The sequence below is a fragment of the Carassius carassius genome, chromosome 20 (assembly GCF_963082965.1).
Source record: "Carassius carassius chromosome 20, fCarCar2.1, whole genome shotgun sequence".
Classification (NCBI taxonomy): Eukaryota; Metazoa; Chordata; class Actinopteri; order Cypriniformes; family Cyprinidae; genus Carassius; species Carassius carassius.
This window is the reverse complement of record NC_081774.1, coordinates 7,252,613-7,273,298: the sequence shown is the minus strand read 5'-3', so window position 1 is coordinate 7,273,298 and position 20,686 is coordinate 7,252,613. Positions and strand designations below refer to the sequence as shown.

Sequence of the window (20,686 nt, the reverse complement as noted above, 5' to 3'; positions counted from 1 at the left end):
TGCCCAGACTCACCCCTCTGTTCTGCGCTGGTTCCAGCCAGCAGAGCGTAGAATATGTGATAATTTCGTTCCCCGGGATTTTGACGCACAACACGATTCTGAGGGAAACACAGACAATTAAAGAGTCCAACAAAGACATGATTAGTGACCCACATAAATCAAACACACACAGAGAGAGAGAATCATACAGGCAAAAGTTTCATGAATATGAGATACTCACCTTTTCTAAAAGGTCTGTGTGTAGAAAATATAAAGTCAAGGCAAATACAGAAAGAGGCACCATAACAGTACAGGTAATGAAATAAAGCTACAGAGATGAACTGACAGTTGACACATCCAAACAAAGCCCAAACAGAGGATACAGTCTGTGATTCTTCCTCCCTGGATGTTTCCATGCTGGCTGAAATGAAGCTGGATGAATTTCCCAAAGCGACTAGAGTTGTTATTATGAACGGTTTTAGCATTTCCAAATGCTTCCATTATTGGACTAGAGAGACAGAAGGATGGGTAAATTCATGCATATGAGTGAGCACACTGTGTATGTAGATTGTTTTGTGTTATTTGTTATAACAAACCTGCTCTCCACAATTGCCTCCTCTACATGAGATGATGCTCTCTTTGCAGTTGAGAGCACCACACTTTGCTGACTCATTGCAGACAGAAAGCGCAGAATCATTTTCGTGCTCTCAGTTTTACCTGCTCCACTCTCCCCACTGATACACACAGAGATGATTATTAGCTGAAAGGGTTGTAATGAGCTGATGTTGCCAGCAGAGGGCAGTTACATTCTGGCTCTTATTCAAGTAGTCTTTCGAGATGCAAGAAGCTTTACAGGCACAATACATGCACACTACCATTCAAAAGTTTGGGGTCAGTAATATTACTTTTATTCAACAAAGACACATTCAATTGATAAAAAAGTTATATTTAACTGACATAAAAAACTGATCACTAAATCAGCATATTAGAACAATTTATAAAAGATCACTAAAGACTGGAGTAATGGTGCTGAAAATTCAGCTTTGCATCCCAGTAATAAATGCATGTAATTTTTAAATATATTAGAAAACAGTTCTTTTAAAATGCAATAATAATTCATATTATTACCATTTTAACTGTGTTTTGAACAAATGAGAGCAGCCATGCTGAGCATAAGAGACTTTTTTGTTAATACATAAAAAAATCTTACTTATCCCAAACTTTTGAACAGCAGTGAATTTAAGACACTTTCAGTTTTAGTCAAACTACTGTTAATTATGAGGTGTTTAATATCTATGCATTTAATGAGGTTTGCCAAAAATGTTGACATATTTAAAAACTGTGATGTCAGATTTCATTTGCACTAAAGGCATTAAACGAATAGTAAATTTAATTCATAAAATCATTATACATATATAGGGCAAAACTATGCAGTTGGATTGGCCAAAATAAACATTTTAAGGCCAATACAGACATTTAAAATATGTAAAACAAGATACTTTTTTAATGCTAGAATCATTTTATATTTATATTCATGTATGTAATATATCTAAAAGTTTTAACGACAGAAAAAGATATTTGTGCCTTAGAGAACTGTCATAGGACACGTGAAAGTAACATTAAAAATTATGCTATTAAGCATTTCATCCATGTGCCAAGTTACTTTCAACGTTGTGTTTGTGTTGGACCACTTGTCCTTTTCATAAGGCAAGGCTTGTTTGTGCTCGCTGTGGTTTCATCCTGCAGGTTTGGGAGTTTGTAGGTATTGGATTTCCACTGAAATTCTTTGTTGTGGTTTGCAAAAATGGCAGAAGAAAGTGTTCCTGTATTGTGTGTAGTTACAGCACGAGTTTAAGAAGTAAACTTCAGTTTCTACCTCAATTTCTGCACAGTAAGAAAAAAGGCCTGTCTTCTTTTGGTAGCCCTATCAATGTCCACATGTTTGCTGAGTCTGTACATGCTCAGGGCTTTTTTTAGTCTAGGCTTGGCCACAGTGGTCAGGTATTCTGCCAATTTGTATTCTCTATGTCAGCTCTGACTAAAGTCGATGAGAGATCTGCTGTGCAGAGAACAAGCACAGCAGTCTGGCACCTTTAACCTCTGCGTGCTTGTGTAATGAGTGCTGTCAGGCAGCCATGAGTTTGACCTCACACCTTAGCGAGAGGTCAGAGGTGAGGTTTAAGGTCAAGGCAGAAAACTTTATAGTCAGACTGTCTGAAAATTACAAGAAAATGAGTCCTGCAGAAACCACTGGCTTGTTAAATGCACAATTACATACAACGCAGTACAGGAACGTACCTGATGAGCACACACTGGTTGTTGGAGCGCTTCCACAGTGACCTGTAGCACTCATTAGCAATGGCATAGATGTGAGGAGGAATTTCACCCAGGTGATGTCGACTGTATTGCTCTATGGATGTGGCATCATATAGATTTGATAGAGTCTGATAAGGGTTTACTGCTGCTAAAATAGAGCCGATGTATGTCTGCAAATAGAGACAGAGGAGAAAATAAAACTCATTAAGTGAATAACCACATTTTATAAACACCCTCTGCGTGTCTGAGCATGTGCACACGTGCTTTAGCGTCTACTGACCAATTTTTTTTTAAACCACAGATGCAAATAGATTGGATTGGTTGTTGAGATGTTTTGATTTGAATGCCAAATAAGTGCAAATTGGCATCTAAACGGTCAAATGTTCAGGTGAGTTTAGGACTTGTGACACACTCCTGCATCTCTCTTACCATATTGTATGCATGCTCATAAATGTACAACTGAAGATGAAATTTGAATTTATGACATTACACCAGATGTAAACTACATGCTGCATGTGTATTGGTAAATGTGCATACAAAATATTGCAGAAACATATTTTTAGCTAATTCTAAAGGTGCTTAAAATAATTAATTAAAATTCTGTCATTATTTACGCACCCTCATTTTGTTTCAAAATGTTATTGAATGCAATGTCTGTCAAAATCTAATTTTTCCCACAGAATCCATAAAGTATGATCGTTTAAATGAACTTTGCATGTCTCGTTTGTGAGGTTTGTCCAGTCAAATCAGAGATGAATTTACACAATAGGTTTTATAGTTATATTAATATCGGACTGTACTTCAGTAAGAGACAGATGGAAACAGAAGTACAGCGCAGTAAGAAGTTTTAAAGCAGACATTAAGCTGTCAGTACGTGGTCCTCAGAAGGGGAAAGCCTTCCTATTGAGTCACAGGTGTTATCAGTTTGCTCTGAATGGGCTGGCGGGATTCCCCGCTCTATTGTAGTATGGGAAAAATGAAGTCAATCTAAAACACACACACACACACCCACACACACACATAAAAAACCTACCCATTTTAAAACTGAGGTGCACTGTTGTCAAGCTGACTTTAATCTTTTTTTTAATATATTTTGTAAATATCTTGTGGTTAATAATCAGATCAAGTAAACAGCATTGTAGGATACACTCATCATATACAATACATTCTGTACATATTATAAATATTGAATACCTTTGTTTTATACCATTTCGAACATCTAACAAAAATGATTTGGAGTGACTGTGAGTTTTTACATTTTTAGCTGAAATGTGTGCTAACAATAAATAGTGCTCATAAAAGCTATAAAGATATTATTTTCACTTGAAACAAAATAGAGACTTGGGACCCGGAAACAGTATTTGTTTTTGTACGCCTTATCAAGCAGATAGCCATGGACTTCCTGAACAAGGCTTGGACAATGCTTAATTTAGGAAAGCACACTACTCATGCTATTTCAGCCATATAAAGAAACAGCAGAAATAGTAAGAGCAAGCTAGTACTGAATTCAGCCAATCAAAGTGTGACACACTTCCTCAGTAAAAACCCCCAGATGCCCCTGCGAGGGTTTAATCTCCATAAGTGCTACCTTAGAAATGCAAAGAAGGTCTACACCAGCCATGTCCTTCCCATAAACTCCCCTGGGTGTGTCTGCAAATGTATGTAACAGCACTCTAAGGGGCTTAATTGGGGGTGAACGTTATCTGTATCACTCTGTTGTTGTTGGGTTCAGTCCAGTGGTGCTACCAATATCTTCATAGTTAAGAATTCATAAAGCAGACCACAGTCACAGTAAGTTAAAAGATGCAGTTTTTAGAAAGCATATTTAATATGCTGTTCCACATGCACAGACAGAAGCAGACATGAGATTGCTGTCTAGAGAGACAGCTGAGAGTGACAGCTATGCATACTGATGCACAATAAACTCACATTACACACACAAAGACACATTACACACACATACCCTCTCAATGTTAAGCTGAGTGTGTAGAGTAAGAGTTGAAACATGACCTGACTCAACTGAAGCAGAACTATTTCCTGCTACACACTCACACTACAGTGAAAGAGAGAGGCTGCAAACAAAATAGAGAGAGCAATACTATGAAAAAGAGGTAAACCTCACATGCAAAAGACATTTTCTGGATCACCAGCCCCCTTGTGTGTGTATGCGTGTTTGATGTGGGAAGCTGGCCTAGTATTTTCTGTCCAAATGTAAGGCAAAAAAAGTCCACAGCTGTTTATAATCAGAGAAGGAGGGAGAGAGAAAGAGAGAAACGTCTTTGTGTTTTAAATGCTGTGGAATCGGATCTCAGCTAGACACACACATTCCACAAGACTACCCCCAAACACACACACACACTCAACCAGACGCTTTTATTGTCATCACAACTTGTGTTTTTTATAATGGCATTGAGGATTGCTGTTTATTTGTCCTGAGTCTAATCACCTCAGGCTTGATATTAAGTAAATAAACTCCTCTGTGACTTTATGCGTTGATTTTTAATATATACATTTCAGTTGAAGAAGAAACAGACAGACATTACACAGACCACCAAAAACTAACCACACACACCACACACAAATAACACCCTAATTCGTTCTGATTGCTTCCATATGTCACCAATTAGCCTATCAGTTTAGCAGATCTGTGGCGGCTGCGCTAATTAGCCAATGAATTCATTAGATTCACAAATGTGGAATTACAATTGTGGTTTTACGTGATTTTCAATAATAGAGAAAATGTGTTCAAATGTGATTTGGGTTTCTGGTGATTTCTGGTTTTGGAATCAAAATATAAACCAATAAAACCACACACAAGCTATCAAAACGTGAAACTTGGGATTTGTTGACAATGTCAATGATAAAGTTCTTCTTTTAAAAAATAACATAACATAATGTAAATACAAACATGACTGTTTATTTTATAATACGGATAATAAAATACACGTCTGATTTTTAAGCTAGCCATAACCCTAAAACACACCTTATTGGCATTAGAGATTCACATTAAGGCATAATTTAGTCGTTTTAGCCCATAATGTGTGGGAAAAGGTTTCAGTCATGTCGAAACAGGAGGTGTGTATTTTCTCATGATAAGTGAGTAACTCTGACGTTAGTGTGATAACCATCGCATACCTGCAGACAACACCCACTCTCATAGGTGACTGGTTATTTCACACAGATCAAATGATCCAATCACATGACATGTGATTATGTGACAGACAGACAGAGAGAAAGTGTGTCTGTGTGTGTGTGTGTGTTAGAAAGAGAGAGAGAGACGAGCTTCCTCCTGCTCTATCACTTTATAATAATCATTGACTGAGCAAAAGAGGCTATTACTTTATCTGTACATGGAGATGCAAGGGTTTTTATTTTTATTTCTATAAAAATAAAAATAGCAGTTAATGACTGTACCTCATTTTCAACATGGTTGACAAATAAAATATCTTTAAAAATCAATGACAAAACATATTATAGGGATAGTTCACCCAAAAATGAAAATTACCTCATGATTTACTCAACTATCCCTTTAACATACAGTGTGTCATAACTTCATACTGTAAAGTCAGTGTATTGAAAATGTTTGAAATACAAAGGAACAGTTCACTACAAAATGAAAATTCTCACATCATTTGCTCACCCTAAACCCAGATGTTTTTTTTTCTTCTTCTTCTGTGGAACATAAAAGACACATTTAGGAAAATCCTGGCCTTGCCACTATTTTGAAAATAATGAAAGTTAATGAGGGCTTGGGCTGTCAAGGGCTACAATGACAAATAAGAGCCATAAAAGTATTATAAAAATAGTCTTGTGTGCTATAAAGTCATATGAAGTCATATGATACCGCTGTGTGGGGAACAGATTGAAAGTAATTTTTTCACTGAAAGTCCTGACATCCGCTCTAGCTCTTCTTGGCACATTCATGATAAAACCAGTAATGTTCGATTTGTGAACAAATCACTCTTTTGAATCAGATGTTTTCAATGAATCGTTGATCTAGTCCTGCACTATTTTATGGTACTTTTATGGAGCATTTGCTTCTTTTTTGAAGCATGACTGCCCCAGACCTTATTAAGTTCATTATATTGAAAAGCAACCAGTATATTCAATATTCAGGATGCTTATTAATTTTTGATCCACAGAAGAAAAAAAGTCAAACAGGTTTGAAATGATGACAATATTTTGGGTGAACTATCCCTTTAAATACAACTACAGAGCAGTGTAAACAGATGTTAACCAGACAGATGTTAAATCCCCTTAAATGCACACACAAACAATCACTATGTATTAATTGAACTTGATGCAGATGCTTGGAAATAAAGAATGTGAGTCAGCAGTAGCATGTTAACTCTGTTCCATAGAGACTGTCTGGAAATCTGGAACTGGACTAACTGCTTTTGGCACAGATAACATCCCGGCAGTGCACACACAAACACACACAGTTGAACCAGCCCCAAAGGACAACACAGTACACTGTTGTAAGGAAAGGCTCAAGAGGCAGTATAAAGAGAGAGCCAAAGGGAGAGAGACATGCAATTAAGCAAATATATTTTACTTTGACACATTAAAGAACAGAAAGCCATCCAGCCACCTGCACAGCAACCCTGTATCCTTGACAACTGCGTCTTTCACCACAGCTGAAACATTCACACACTCCAACACACTCATTTGTAAAAATGCACGCTTAATGAATAACAAACAATGTTATATTGAGTGTTTGTGGGTGATTTTGCTGTGTGTTTACTCACATATATGCTCTTCTGTGTGTAGTGGAGCTGCAGGTTGTGTAGAATGGCCCCATCATGTAGGTCCTGTAGGGTTGCCATGTCCTCGACCCCATTGATACTGCTGCTGTGCATTGGGTAAACCCTCTGCCTGCTCACGGCATTCTGTTTGTAAGTGTACACCTGAACAAAACACACATTTGCAACACATGTTAACAGTGTGTTTATCTTTTTTTCTCAGTATTTGTTTCCATTCTGTATAATGATTACAAAAGAAACAAAAAGAGAACAATATATAAAGAATGTAAAACACATTTTTTAAAGGTTATTATTATAGGTTACCACTCTAAAATCTGATTGGATGACCCACATTTAAAAACATTGTAAAATAGCTGAAGTATGCATTTCTTACATTCATTGTATACATTTATTTTGGATAAAACTGAATTCTATATTAATGCACATCAATGCTAGACCTCTGAAACTATACATTTCTGTTATCCCAGGCAACCAATTAAATACATAGCTTTACTAGCTTCATGACTCTCATATCATACTGTCTTCATTTCTCTGCTAAAAAAAAGGTTAAACCAGCTTAAAATGGTTTGTTGGTCTCAGCTGGTCACCTAGCCTGTTCAGGCTGGTCTGTTTGCCGGTTTTAGACTCCGGGTCAGGTCAGACCTAGAAGACCAGCTTGACGACAAGCTAAACCAGCTGAGCACGAGTTTGTTCAGACTGGTGGATTATTTACATTGCCTGAAATACGTTTTATTTTTTCCAAATTCCGTTTTTTCCATTTTAATTTTTTCATAGAATCTAGTTAAATAATCTAACAAAAAATCAAAAAGCATGTCTAATTAATTTAAATAAATTTTAAAGCCCTATGAAATACATTTAATTTTTTTCTGGTAAATAAATCCTGGTAAATAATTGTCCAGTTAAATATTCCTTAAAAATAATGTTTTAACAATAATTTTATTAGAAGTAGTGCTATCATTACAAGTAATTATATTTCTGTCATGGTTTCCTCAAGTTAAACCAAACTTTTATTTTGACAGGTTGCTGTCAAGACCTTTAGTTTCTATGTGCATGTGATATGACAATAATTTTTCTCAAAAGAAATGGTTAAAATGTTAATGAAGTGATTCTAAGAGCAGCATGTACTCATATATTGAGGCAGCTGAGGCTAAAAACACTACTAGCATCATGCGTGGTTCAGTATGTGTAGTAAACAAAACATCTGCACCATTCATTCACACGGAGACAGGCAGGATTCAAATTTAAATAGAATTTATGTCATTCTTTGTTATACAGTAAATCCGGGTTTTCCGCATTGCAGAAATGATAGGGCTCAGACTGGTTTTAACAATTTTAGCTGTATATTTATTGTGCATTTATTTTTATTTCTTTACACAGTACAACTAAAACCAATGCTTAAAAAACACTAAAATGCATAAATTAAACAGAAGGTGTTTATTGCTTTAATTAACTATACAGATCCTGATCTCATATTGAAGGTAACATAAGGTCCACTGATTGTACCGCAGACCAGAAACAGAAGCCAGAGACACAAGCAAGTTGCATGTGTTTGAATATTCAAGTGAGAAGATGAGAAACAGACTCAAGAAACACACCTTAAAAGACAAACACATCGTGCTCAGTTGAGAAATAGGCTTAACTGAGTTTCTGGTCATTTCTGTGTACCCGGTGCCTGGTTCCATGACAACAAGGCAGCCTGCTGGTCTCTTCCAAACAGGCGGTTACAAAGAGAAGTGTGTGTTTGTGTAAAATGAGGGCACAACACCTGTTCAGCAGAGCGTTTTGATCAGAGGTGCACAGAGCAGATGTTAAACCACTGTTTCTGTTTAATGCATACACCGCCACCCCCACTTACCTGGCCATAGTCGGTGTTAAAGACCACCACTCCACCAGAGCACGAGTCCACGGTACTGGGGACATAATGATCCTCCACCCAGAGCCACACTCGACAACCCTGTCAAACACATAAACGCTGGTTAGCAACATACTGAACAATAGTAGAAACTCAAACAGCTGTTTGCAAAACCACACATTAGATGTAATTGTGGATTTTGAAATGAAATTATAAACTGCGTTTGAGAACATCCTGTGGTACAGAAAAATCACTCACAATTAGCAGCAACAATAAAATACAAACAACTGTTGTGTTAAAACTATGTGGTATTTGTAATTCTAGCTCTTGAAATCTTGGTATTTGTAATTCTAGACTGTATTCTCACATGTGTCTCCTAAAGTTTCAGAATACATCTTATCTCAATAAAGTCTCACACTCTGCTCTTGTTTGGTTAGGTACCAAAGTTTGCAATCAAATTTAAGAGATTTCAACATAAACTCATATTTCTCATCAGTTCTTCCAAGACCAAATGATCTGAGCTATGCTATCTACACACATTTTGTAACTTTAACTTTTTACTCATCTCACATTTTAGAACAAATGTCTACTTCTCCTAAGGAAGACAGAGTTGAAACTTAAATGAAGGTAAGAACTTCAAGTCTCCTAAAAATGAAAGATCAACTTTTGAGCAATACCTTTTTCTGGAAGGCTCTACTCATTAGGTCAAAAAAGGTATAATTACCAATAACTGTACCTCATTAGAGCAAATTCCTCCCTCTCTCTCATATGCCACACTGCCACATACACACACACACACACACACACACACACACACACACACACACACACACACACACACACACTATAAGTGTACATGCTGATGGAAGAAACACATGGTGATCTGAACAGGCATGACTGGCTGTGAGGCCCCATTGAAGCAGACACAGTTGAACTTTAACCCCATTCCCCACTTACATGCGCACACACACACACACACACACACACACACTATCAGCACTGCATCAAACACTGCAGCATTGTGTTCAATCCATTGCCACACTGCATTATGGATATTGCATTTGTATATACTAGTTCAAATGTACTAAATGTAGAATATGCCACTTATTTTTCCACATGGAAAACATCAGACCGAGACGATAAATCAAATACAACATGAACACAACAAAGTGATTATGTTTGACCACAGTACAAACAGCAACTTTTAACAAGCATGTTTTAAATTAAGACTGTGGAATTTGAAAAATGACCGAAAGCCTTGTGAATCACGGTATTAGGATTTTTTTATTTTATTCAATTCATCGATTACCCGTCATTCTCTCTCTCAAGCACTTACTAATGCAGTGGCATAAACTCAACAGTCCTTCATAGCTTAGAAGAACGGAAACAAACACACACACACAGAACTGCTGAATGATCAGACTAAACTGCAACAGAACAGCTGTGCAGCTGGACACACACAGATGAACACTTTCTCCTAACCCAGCATAATATACAGAAACAGCTATAAGTAACTAAACCAATCTTAGATTGATTTCACTAGAAAGGGTGTCAAAACATTACTGTTTGTTTGAGTAACACTGACTAATAGCATGAGTTTGGGTCTATCTTTTTTTTAAATCTTCTTTTTTATGGCCTTCAATTCACATATTATTTGACATACAGAATTTGGCTGTAAATAAACACTGTAAATAAAATCTTCAACTGATAAAATTAATCAACAAATTAAGCAGTTCAATTAGTAGTTAGCTGCAGCTGAAGTGTAAAGATTATTCAAATAAATATAATAAAAATCCACAATTTACTCTGACCTAAAAAGCCACAGTAACCACAGAAAAACTTAGCTTTGGTAAGACAAAGACAAAAGTCTGTAGAGGAAATGGACAATTTAAGTCATTTTCTCTCTGATTACTGTCACAAGCACATCTTCATGGTTTCTAACAGCCTAAACACATGCAGACGTCCTGCTAACCTTCCAGGTTAGTAGCTGTAAAAAGCAAATAGACACAAACTAAGAATGACAACAGGAAAATTAAGCAAGAAAGAATAGGAGATGATTTTATCAATGGGACCATTGTATTACATGTTGTGTTCATATAAAAGGAATCCATCCGACTTTTAAAGATGACTGATTGTTTCTGGTAAGCAGCATGACACTGCTTGCAGTTGCAAAACATAATTTCGCATGAAGTGTTTTGCATATTTTCAAACAGTGTTTACAGTCTAAAAAAATTAACACTGTAGTGGATTGACTCTAGATCCATAAACATTTAAAACCTCAAAACTCAGTCAGTCCCATCAAGTTAGTGCATCTCTAACCCACATAAACAGGAAGCTGTTTTTCTCCCTAAACCAAGTTTATCTCAGGAATTCTGGGCTTCTAATCCAATTCACCATCTCTGCAGTAATCCAGGATGCACTGTCTGTGATACCGTTTCCCAACATTTGCTTGTGTTAATGTGTGTTGCCTCTCTCTAAATCACCTTAAGAAATGAATGTTAAGAAACTTTTGAATTGTTCATTGGTTTTTTAGTATGTGTGGATTTACTTGAAGGACAAAAATGCTCCTCTAGAAGTTTGCTAAATCTTACAAAACCTCACTTTGGGGACATCCAGGAATCCATCTGGTGGTTGAGGCATTAAACCTGAGTGAGTGTGTGTGTGTGTGTGTGTGTGTGTGAGTGTGTGTGTGTGTGTGTGTTTCCTTGACAGAAGCATATTTCGAGTTAAGCAGCTTTCACCATGTCTTGTGTTTATCTGCAAACATTAAAAGATTACAACCGCTCAACAAGTTTATGACCGCAACACAAACATGCTGACACATTACAGTTTAAAATACTTTGAATATATTTAAATTATAATTATCTCTCTCTAGTCAAAACTATTTTTTAGATATTCACACTGATATTTTTGAAATGACACAAAAACCTTAATGTGTTTACAAGCACTTTTAATTTCAGCAATAACATTTCATGTAAATGCTTCAGTCCAACTGGAAAATGGCTAATCCAGTTTTTGCAGTTAGTTAGACCAACAGATCTAAAAATGTTTTAAAAATCCTCAAAATATTTAAATACTCATTATGTTATTTGACTACACAAAAAATGTAAAAAAAAGACTAGCTTGCTAAGAGAGAAAAGCCGAGAAAGAGTGAGAGAGAAAAAAAGAAAGTCTAAGTATGTATATATTCAAAAGCTTGAGATCAGTCATTTTTTTGTTTTTACATAAGTCTGCATTTATTTTAATCAAAAAGGTAAAAACAGCAGTATTGTAAAATATTATTACAATTTAAAATAAATGTTTTAATATAATTTAAAATGTTTTTTTTTTCTGTAATCGCAAAGCTGAATTTTCAGGAGCAATTACTCTTTTGTGTCACAAAATCCTTTGAAATATGCTGACTTGCTTCTCAAGAAACATTTATTATTATCAAATTGAAAACAGTTGTGCTGCTTAATTATTTTGTGCAACTGTGTGTTTATTTTTCAAGATTCTTTGATGAGTAGAAAGTCTTTATGGTCACTTTTGATCAATTTAAGGCATCCTTGCTGTAAAAAAAAGTAATAATTTCTTCCAAAATAATAAAAATACAATTCTGACCCCAAACTTTTTGAATGGTACAGTACATGTCTGTCAGGTTTTCTGGCCATTATTCACTTCCTATTCTAAAAAAAGATTGCTCAAGGGAATCACAGATTTAAACAGGTAGCAAGAATCCAACTAAAACATCACAGGCACAAAACTGATGCACAAAGACTCCCAAATCAAACGTCACTGACTCTTTATAATTTTGTTTCATGTTAAGATGAAAGAAAAACCTCACTTTGAAGTTAAAAAGTGCACTGTGTGCATGCATGTCTGAGTGTGTCCTTGTATTGTGTATCTAAACTCTTAAAATAATATCAGAGTTTTGGAGTGTGGTCAGGCTGGGTGGAGTAAAGGATGAAACAGACCAGAGTTACTCTGTAATCTCACTGCTGCTTACCGAGCATGTTCAGAGCTTACCACACACACACACACACACACACTTCTCCATTGCTCTTTCTCTCTCCCCCTTTCTTTCTCTTATTTGGCTGCAGGAAGTGAGGAATCAGATATCGTTTGGGTCAACAGGAAGGCAGGCCAGTGATGAAGGGCATTCCTGCATACTTCGGACCCAAAGACCCAAACTTCGGCTCTCTCATATGCAAGGCTTGGTGTTCAGACTCAGTCCGGTCTCCTTAACTTATAACCAAACTTATTTTACCAAGCAACCCCTCTCAAAAACCCTCACATATACACTGCATTGCCGCCTGACCTACTTTTCCAAAGCACTCTCATTTTCTCTCTCTCTCTGTCCTACAGTGAAAAATGTGTGTTTATACTTCACAACGAGAGTGAACGAGGGAGAGAGCGCTGTATAACCTCACACAGAACAAAGACAAAGACCATCTGCATGTATGTATGTGTGTGTACTTTGCGCCAGGTCCCGGTTTAGAAGTCTCCTAGATTGCAATTGTTAAGAATCATAAAAGGAAGTCCTCCTTGTTTTCTTCCTCTTTGTTTGGTAATTATAATGCTTTAGTCATTCGGGAACAAACAGACTAATTAAGCATTCAGGTTTTGCGTGTTAATTGACACGATTTTAGAATAAATGAATAGTTTGTATAAAAAGAAAATTCTGTCATCATGTACTCATCCCTCATTCTAACTTGTATGACTATCTCTACCATGGACCACAAAAGGGGACGTTTTGGAATATGACCTGGTCAATGCTTTCCATGCACTTACAATAAATGGTGAACTGAATTTTTCAAGATTCAAAATGTCTGACTTTCCATGTGTCTTGTCGAGAAGATGTGCATCATATTTTAAACCTCGATTATCTGGTTAAACTCAAGATGATCGGGAAAAAACAATTTTATTTTTGTCTATTTCTCATCAAAAAGCTATTGTACGACTTCAGAAGACTTGAACTTTTTGAATCTTGAAAGTTTGGTCCCCGTTCATCCAGGACCTAATTTGAAACCTTTTGTGTTTCAAAGAACAAGACAGTAATAGAGCTTGGAAACAGGATGGTGAGTAAATGTTTTTTGGTGAACTATTTCTAACATAAACATGGAAAATTCACAATCAGATTTCTGTTTCAGTATTTCTCTTTATCAGCATAAGGGGTTTTTCTGTTCAGAGTTTCTGGTAAAAGACAGGTTTGAATAACTGCATTGTGTAATCATTAAGCTACTCACAAGATTTAATGTGCGTGCGTGTGTGTGTGTAAGAAGAAGGATTACCTGACACCAAGCAGATGAAGAAACCCAAGGGGGTACATGACCGAATGTGTGTGAGGTAATACTGTTCCACACTTTGACGTCAAAACTGTTAGTTCTCAAGTTAGTTAAAACTTGAAAAAATGTCATTGAAAACTCTCAGTGAATAAAAAGCGTATACATTTAATTAAAAATACATATATAACTAACTATATTACATATCATGTTTTTATTTTTACTAATAAAAATATTAATTAAAACAGACGTCTGTGGTACTTCCTATGTAAATATGTGTATATGTAAGTCTCATAGCTCCTGTACTCCAGGCGCGAAATAAGCTCCACCCCTTTGTGTGTTTTATTATGGTGTTCAATTTGATTTCAGCAAACCAAAACCTCTGTGTATTTTCTTAAATATTAACAGCAATTTACTAGGAAAAAAAGATGACAGAGTTATAATCTAATGCTTAGTGCATGAGACTTCACGGTTGCACCCAAAACATCTCTGATCCTCTACAGGACTTTTGTTTCAGGGAAAAAGAATAACCTGGATTGTTTGTTTTCCCAGAATGACACTCCTCTGCACTAAAACACAACTCTCAAACAGTACCTGCGACTCTGATTGGCCAGTTCATAGGAAAATAAAGAGCTTTACCTTTGAATAAGCTCCGCCTATATTGACTGCAGGGAGGTAATAGCCACAGCGACGCTGCTGTGCAAACACATCCATACACAAACAAACCTAAAACAAAACGGACATGCAGGCCTGCCACCATAACTGCAAACAGAAATGTGTGCATGCATGTGCGTTCATGCTAAGACAAAACACAAATCCCTGGAGAAAATGTCAGATTTGTATGTGGACTCTCTCTCTGTGAGGTTAGACATGCAGAAGAGTAGTGTGTGAAACAGGAATCACCCTGTCTCTCCCTTGTTGAGGTCAGTCATGTAGAAGAGTCGTGTGTGAGACAGGCATTCACAAGCTCAGCTCTTCCCCACATTCTGCACGCATGTTTCATCTGAATCTGTTTCCGCACACACAGCTATGTCTTTTTAAAGACTGCTCCTTTTGTCCAGAACCGTTTCGCAGGCTAGATACACAGCAGCAGGCAGATATTTGACACTATTGTGTAAAGCTGGTGCAGTTAGAGCCCACTGCTTTTTGTGCTTCCCTCTCAAACAATCTGAAACTCTGATATAAATTCTGTTTCTGAGCCGGTGCAGGTGAGTATGTTTTATTAAGATTATATATTTTATTAGGGTGACGCCTTCACAGGTGAAAAGTGCAATCCTGAGGACTAATGATCCACCTCAAGCCAACATTAGAAACCTTCACTTGTGACTCATGTGGTGCTGGCTCAAGGGAGCGGCTCGTGCTACCGATCATCACCTCGCACTCATTTCACAATAAAGTCACAAGAGATGAATAATACAATTGTCTCATTTCCATCAACGTCAGTCCTGACAAGCATTACACAAAATCACCTTTTGGCAATACTCAATTTTCAAAATTCAATTAATTTCTATTTAAAATAATTTATGTATACTAAGTATTATTTTAAAAACGACGATATAAAATCTTCAAATTTAATTTTAAAAATAATTTTAAACGTATAGTTAAACTTTTTAAAACTCAATGTCTGTTTATTTCTTCATGTAATTCACATCACTATCATAACATTTAAAAATATATATTATCAGTGTTGGGTAAGTTACTCTAAAAAAGCTACTATACTACTAATAATTAGATCTTCAACACTACTGTTTTATATAGGATTGTTCTACAGTCTATACAGCATCAGAAATAACTGTAATTACAGAAAATCTAAAAGTAATCCCTTACTTTACTTTTCAAGGGAAATTAAATTAATTAATTTGTATAATAAGTGATGTATTACACCCAACACTGTTTATTATTATATTATATTTTATTATTATCATCTAATAAATACCTTTTTTATTTATTTTCAAATTCAGCAAGTGTACAGTGTACACTTCTAATAATAGCTACAAGATGCAGAGGAGGAAACAAGAATAAAGGTAAGGAAATGCCTGTGAGCTCCACTGGGAACGACCTAAACCGTTCAAAACCGGGCCAGTGAGAGAGATGTGAGGCAGTCACACACACACACACACACACGCACTCAGCGTGCGCTTACAGTCCTGAACATTAAACAAACTACATTGGCATCAAGCAATTGAGCGCATAAATATAGCAATACAGAGAAATATTTAAAATATATATAGAAATATACAGGCGATTTGGTATTATATCTATCATATATTATGTACTCTGGAACAGAATATATCAACGAGAAAATAGTATTTCCATACCCAACTTACCTCGGTGAAAAAATTATCCATTGTCCTTATGATTATGAGTCTCTGGGGTATTCATAGGAGTCAACAAGCCCAACCATAAGTGCAACACAACAGAGTGAAAAGTGTCATGCAGCCCTACACTGCATCTCACTGATCTCTAGACCACTGTAGCCAGTTTGTTTCTCTCTCGCAAAGACGCGTCTTTGTTTCAGACCGTACAGATGTTGGATTCAAACTATCCTATGTCCCGCGGCCAGTCACGAGAGCAGGAAAAAGTTGAATCTTCCCCGAGCGCAGTGCCACCGGACTCGCGAGGCGCACCGTGAAAGGATATAAAGATGCGGCGCGAGGTCACTTTGTACGCCGGTGTGACACGCGCCTCGGGAAACAGCGAGGGCTTCGTCTCCTGCCAAGTTTGTAGTGACTCCGCTGAGTCGGCTCGCGGTCTGTTGACTCCGCCCCCCACGCGGTTTGAATGGCAAAACTTCCAATAATCCCCAGCTGTAGCGCGCGCTCCTCCTGCTGTTCCCCTGGTGAGGTCGCGCTGTCAGATTATTTGTGTTGATTGTGGTTTAGAATTTATGGTTGATAAACGTACATGTAAAAAATCATTTAATAAACTTCTCAAATAACAATAAAAATAATGAAGAACAAAATGTAAACAACAACGTACAAACCCGGCTCAACTACTAAAGTAGCCTAATTGAGAACCCACACTAGGTCAAATGTCGATGCAAATGTCCGTTGATAGAATAATGTTAGAAATCAAACTTACCTTTCATCACATTGCATTAGTTATAATTTGTTCCCTGTAATCATAAGCCTTGTCGACAGCAGCAGCGGAGTGATATTGATTACCTAGGCAACCGAGTGAGCCGGTTAGCTGGATGTAACGACTGTAGTGCGCTTCTGTTCTGTGTTTACTTTTTGCCGCATTACTAACCGGAGCAAAGTAAAATTTCGCAGCGGCTGAGAAACTAGTTCCTTTAGGATCATTGAGATGAAAGGTAAGTTTGATTTCTAACATTATTCTCTCAACGGACATTTGCATCGATAGTCTAGTGTTATAATTGATTTGCGTTAGGTGCACTGTGGAGTGGGTAAAACGGTTTTTAATGGCTGGCTAACATATACCCATTGACTCACGCTAGCCTAGCATCGGCCAACTATCCAAATATAATGACTGGATAATTAAAAAAAAAAAAAATGTCTCCACTGATGAATAACAACCAGGCTGACCTAAAAATGAGGTCCGATGTCAAAAATCCCGAACCACCCCTTTAAGCGTTTTAGAATGTCTCAGTGATTCATTTGTGAATTGGACCAGTGTAATTGGTCCAGAAGATTAAACTTGCAGCAGCTAACATCGCGTGATCAGGGCCGGCCCTGACCAATTTGCTGCCCTAGGCAAGATTTTACCTGGCGCCCCATGCATCACAGCCCATTTCACCCTGTCATTGTGTTCATGATTTAGCATATATATATATATATATTTATGTATAAAAAAAAAAAAAATAACATTAAAGAGGTGTGTGAACTTGCAAGCACGATGTCAGACACTGTAATATGCTCTGGTCCCCTCCCTGCTTACCATGGTGATGAGATGCATAGCAGATTGTCATCACTCAATGGCTGGATGTCTAAGTGGTGCCCACAGAATAACATAGGTTTCATAGACAATTGGACGAGCTTTTGGGGCAGACCTGACCTGTTTAAAAGAGATGGTCTTCATCCCTCCTGGGGTGGCGCCACTCTTCTCTCTAGAAATATGGCAAATAGTCTTAGTGTTTATACTTGACTAACTGGGGCCCAGGTCAGGAAGCAGACAGACTGGCTAAACCGACCGTCTGCTAGCTGCCTCCCGTCACAGAGGTCAGTTAATTCTCAGCACATAGAGACTCTTTCACTTAGATATCACACTATAGAGACTGTGTCTGTTCCCCGAACTAGAAAATACAAAAAACGTCCAAACCAAGTTAAGATTAACAATTTAATTGAGGTTCAACAAATAAAAAACAGAAGCAATATGGATAAACAAATGATAAAGCTTGGCTTATTGAATATCAGATCCCTTTCTACCAAAACACTTTTTGTAAATAATATGATCACTGATCATAATATAGATGTACTCTGTTTGACAGAAACCTGGCTAAAACCTGATGATTACATTATTTTAAATGAGTCCACCCCCCAAGATTACTGTTATAAACATGAGCCGCGTCTAAAAGGCAAAGGTGGAAGTGTTGCTTCAATTAATAACAACGTTTTCAGGATTTCTCAGAGGGCAGGCTACAAGTATAACTTGTTTGAAGTAATGGTACTTCATATAACATTATCCAAAGAAACAAATGTTAATGATAAATCCCCTGTTATGTTTGTACTGGCTACTGTATACAGGCCACCAGGGCACCATACAGACTTTATTAAAGAGTTTGGTGATTTTACATCCGAGTTAGTTCTGGCTGCAGATAAAGTTTTAATAGTTGGTGATTTTAATATCCATGTTGATAATGAAAACGATGCATTGGGATCAGCATTTATAGACATTCTGAACTCTATTGGTGTTAGACAACACGTTTCAGGACCTACTCATTGTCGAAATCATACTCTAGATTTAATACTGTCACATGGAATTGATGTTGATGGTGTTGAAATTATTCAGCCAAGTGATGATATCTCAGATCATTATTTAGTTCTTTGCAAAATTCATATAGCCAAAATTGTAAATTCTACTTCTTTTTACAAGTATGGAAGAACCATCACTTATAACACAAAAGACTGCTTTTTAAGTTATCTTCCTGATGTATCCAAATTCCTTAGCATATCCAAAACCTCAGAACAACTTGATGATGTAACAGAAACTATGGACTCTCTCTTTTCTAGCACTTTAAATAAAGTTGCTCCTTTACGCTTAAGGAAGGTTAAGGAAAACAGTTTGACACCATGGTATAATGAGCATACTCGCACCCTAAAGAGAGCAGCCCGAAAAATGGAGCGCAGCTGGAGGAAAACAAAACTAGAGGTATTTCGTATTGCTTGGCGGGAAAGTAACATATCCTACAGAAAAGCATTAAAAACTGCTAGATCCGATTACTTTTCTTCTCTTTTAGAAGAAAACAAACATAACCCCAGGTATTTATTCAATACAGTGGCTAAATTAACGAAAAATAAAGCCTCAACAAGTGTTGACATTTCCCAACACCACAGCAGTAATGACTTTATGAACTACTTTACTTCTAAAATCGATACTATTAGACATAAAATTGCAACCATTCAGCCGTCAGCTACAGTATCACATCAGACAGTGCACTATAGACCCCCTGAGGAACAGTTCCACTCATTCTCTACCATAGGAGAGGAAGAATTGTATAAACTTGTTAAATCATCTAAACCAACAACATGTATGTTAGACCCTATACCATCTAAGCTCCTGAAAGAGGTGCTTCCAGAAGTCCTAGATCCTCTTCTGACTATTATTAATTCCTCATTGTCATTAGGACATGTCCCCAAAACCTTCAAACTGGCTGTTATTAAGCCTCTCATCAAAAAACCACAACTTGACCCCAAAGAACTAGTTAATTATAGACCAATCTCGAATCTCCCTTTTCTGTCCAAGATACTAGAAAAGGTGGTATCCACACAATTATATTCCTTCTTAGAGAAAAATGGTATATGTGAGGATTTCCAGTCAGGATTTAGACCGTATCATTGTACTGAGACTGCTCTTCTTAGAGTTACAAATGATCTGCTCTTATCATCTGATCGTGGGTGTATCTCTCTATTAGTTTTATTGGATCTTAGTGCTGCGTTTGACACAATTGACCACAACATTCTTTTGCATAGACTTGAATACTTTGTTGGCATCAGTGGAAGTGCATTAGCATGGTTTAAATCGTACTTATATGACCGCCATCAGTTCGTAGCAGTGAATGAAGATGTATCCTATCGATCACAAGTGCAGTATGGAGTACCTCAAGGCTCAGTACTAGGGCCGCTACTCTTCACGCTTTATATGTTACCCTTGGGAGATATCATCAGGAAACATGGTGTTAGCTTTCACTGTTATGCTGATGATACTCAGCTCTATATTTCTTTCGCAGCCCGGTGAAACACACCAATTTGAAAAACTAATGGATTGCATAGTCGATTTAAAAAACTGGATGACGAGTAATTTCTTACTGCTAAATTCTGAAAAAAACAGAGGTGTTA

At 37.0% G+C, this 20,686-nt stretch overlaps 1 protein-coding gene across 1 annotated transcript in view; it reads right to left on the bottom strand.

The window, feature by feature from the left end:
- Positions 1-16,949, bottom strand: part of myo10 (myosin X) — a 35,729-nt gene extending 18,780 nt beyond the window's left edge. The window contains exons 1-8 of the mRNA XM_059501369.1: positions 16,499-16,949; positions 8,914-9,012; positions 7,044-7,202; positions 2,278-2,465; positions 576-713; positions 363-487; positions 221-234; positions 14-98 (exon numbers count right to left, since the gene is read on the bottom strand). Coding sequence (XP_059357352.1) covers positions 14-98; positions 221-234; positions 363-487; positions 576-713; positions 2,278-2,465; positions 7,044-7,202; positions 8,914-9,012; positions 16,499-16,519 — 829 coding nt within the window. The 5' untranslated portion in view covers positions 16,520-16,949. The remainder of the gene's footprint in view (positions 1-13; positions 99-220; positions 235-362; positions 488-575; positions 714-2,277; positions 2,466-7,043; positions 7,203-8,913; positions 9,013-16,498) is intronic.
- Between the last annotated feature and the right edge of the window lie 3,737 nt (positions 16,950-20,686).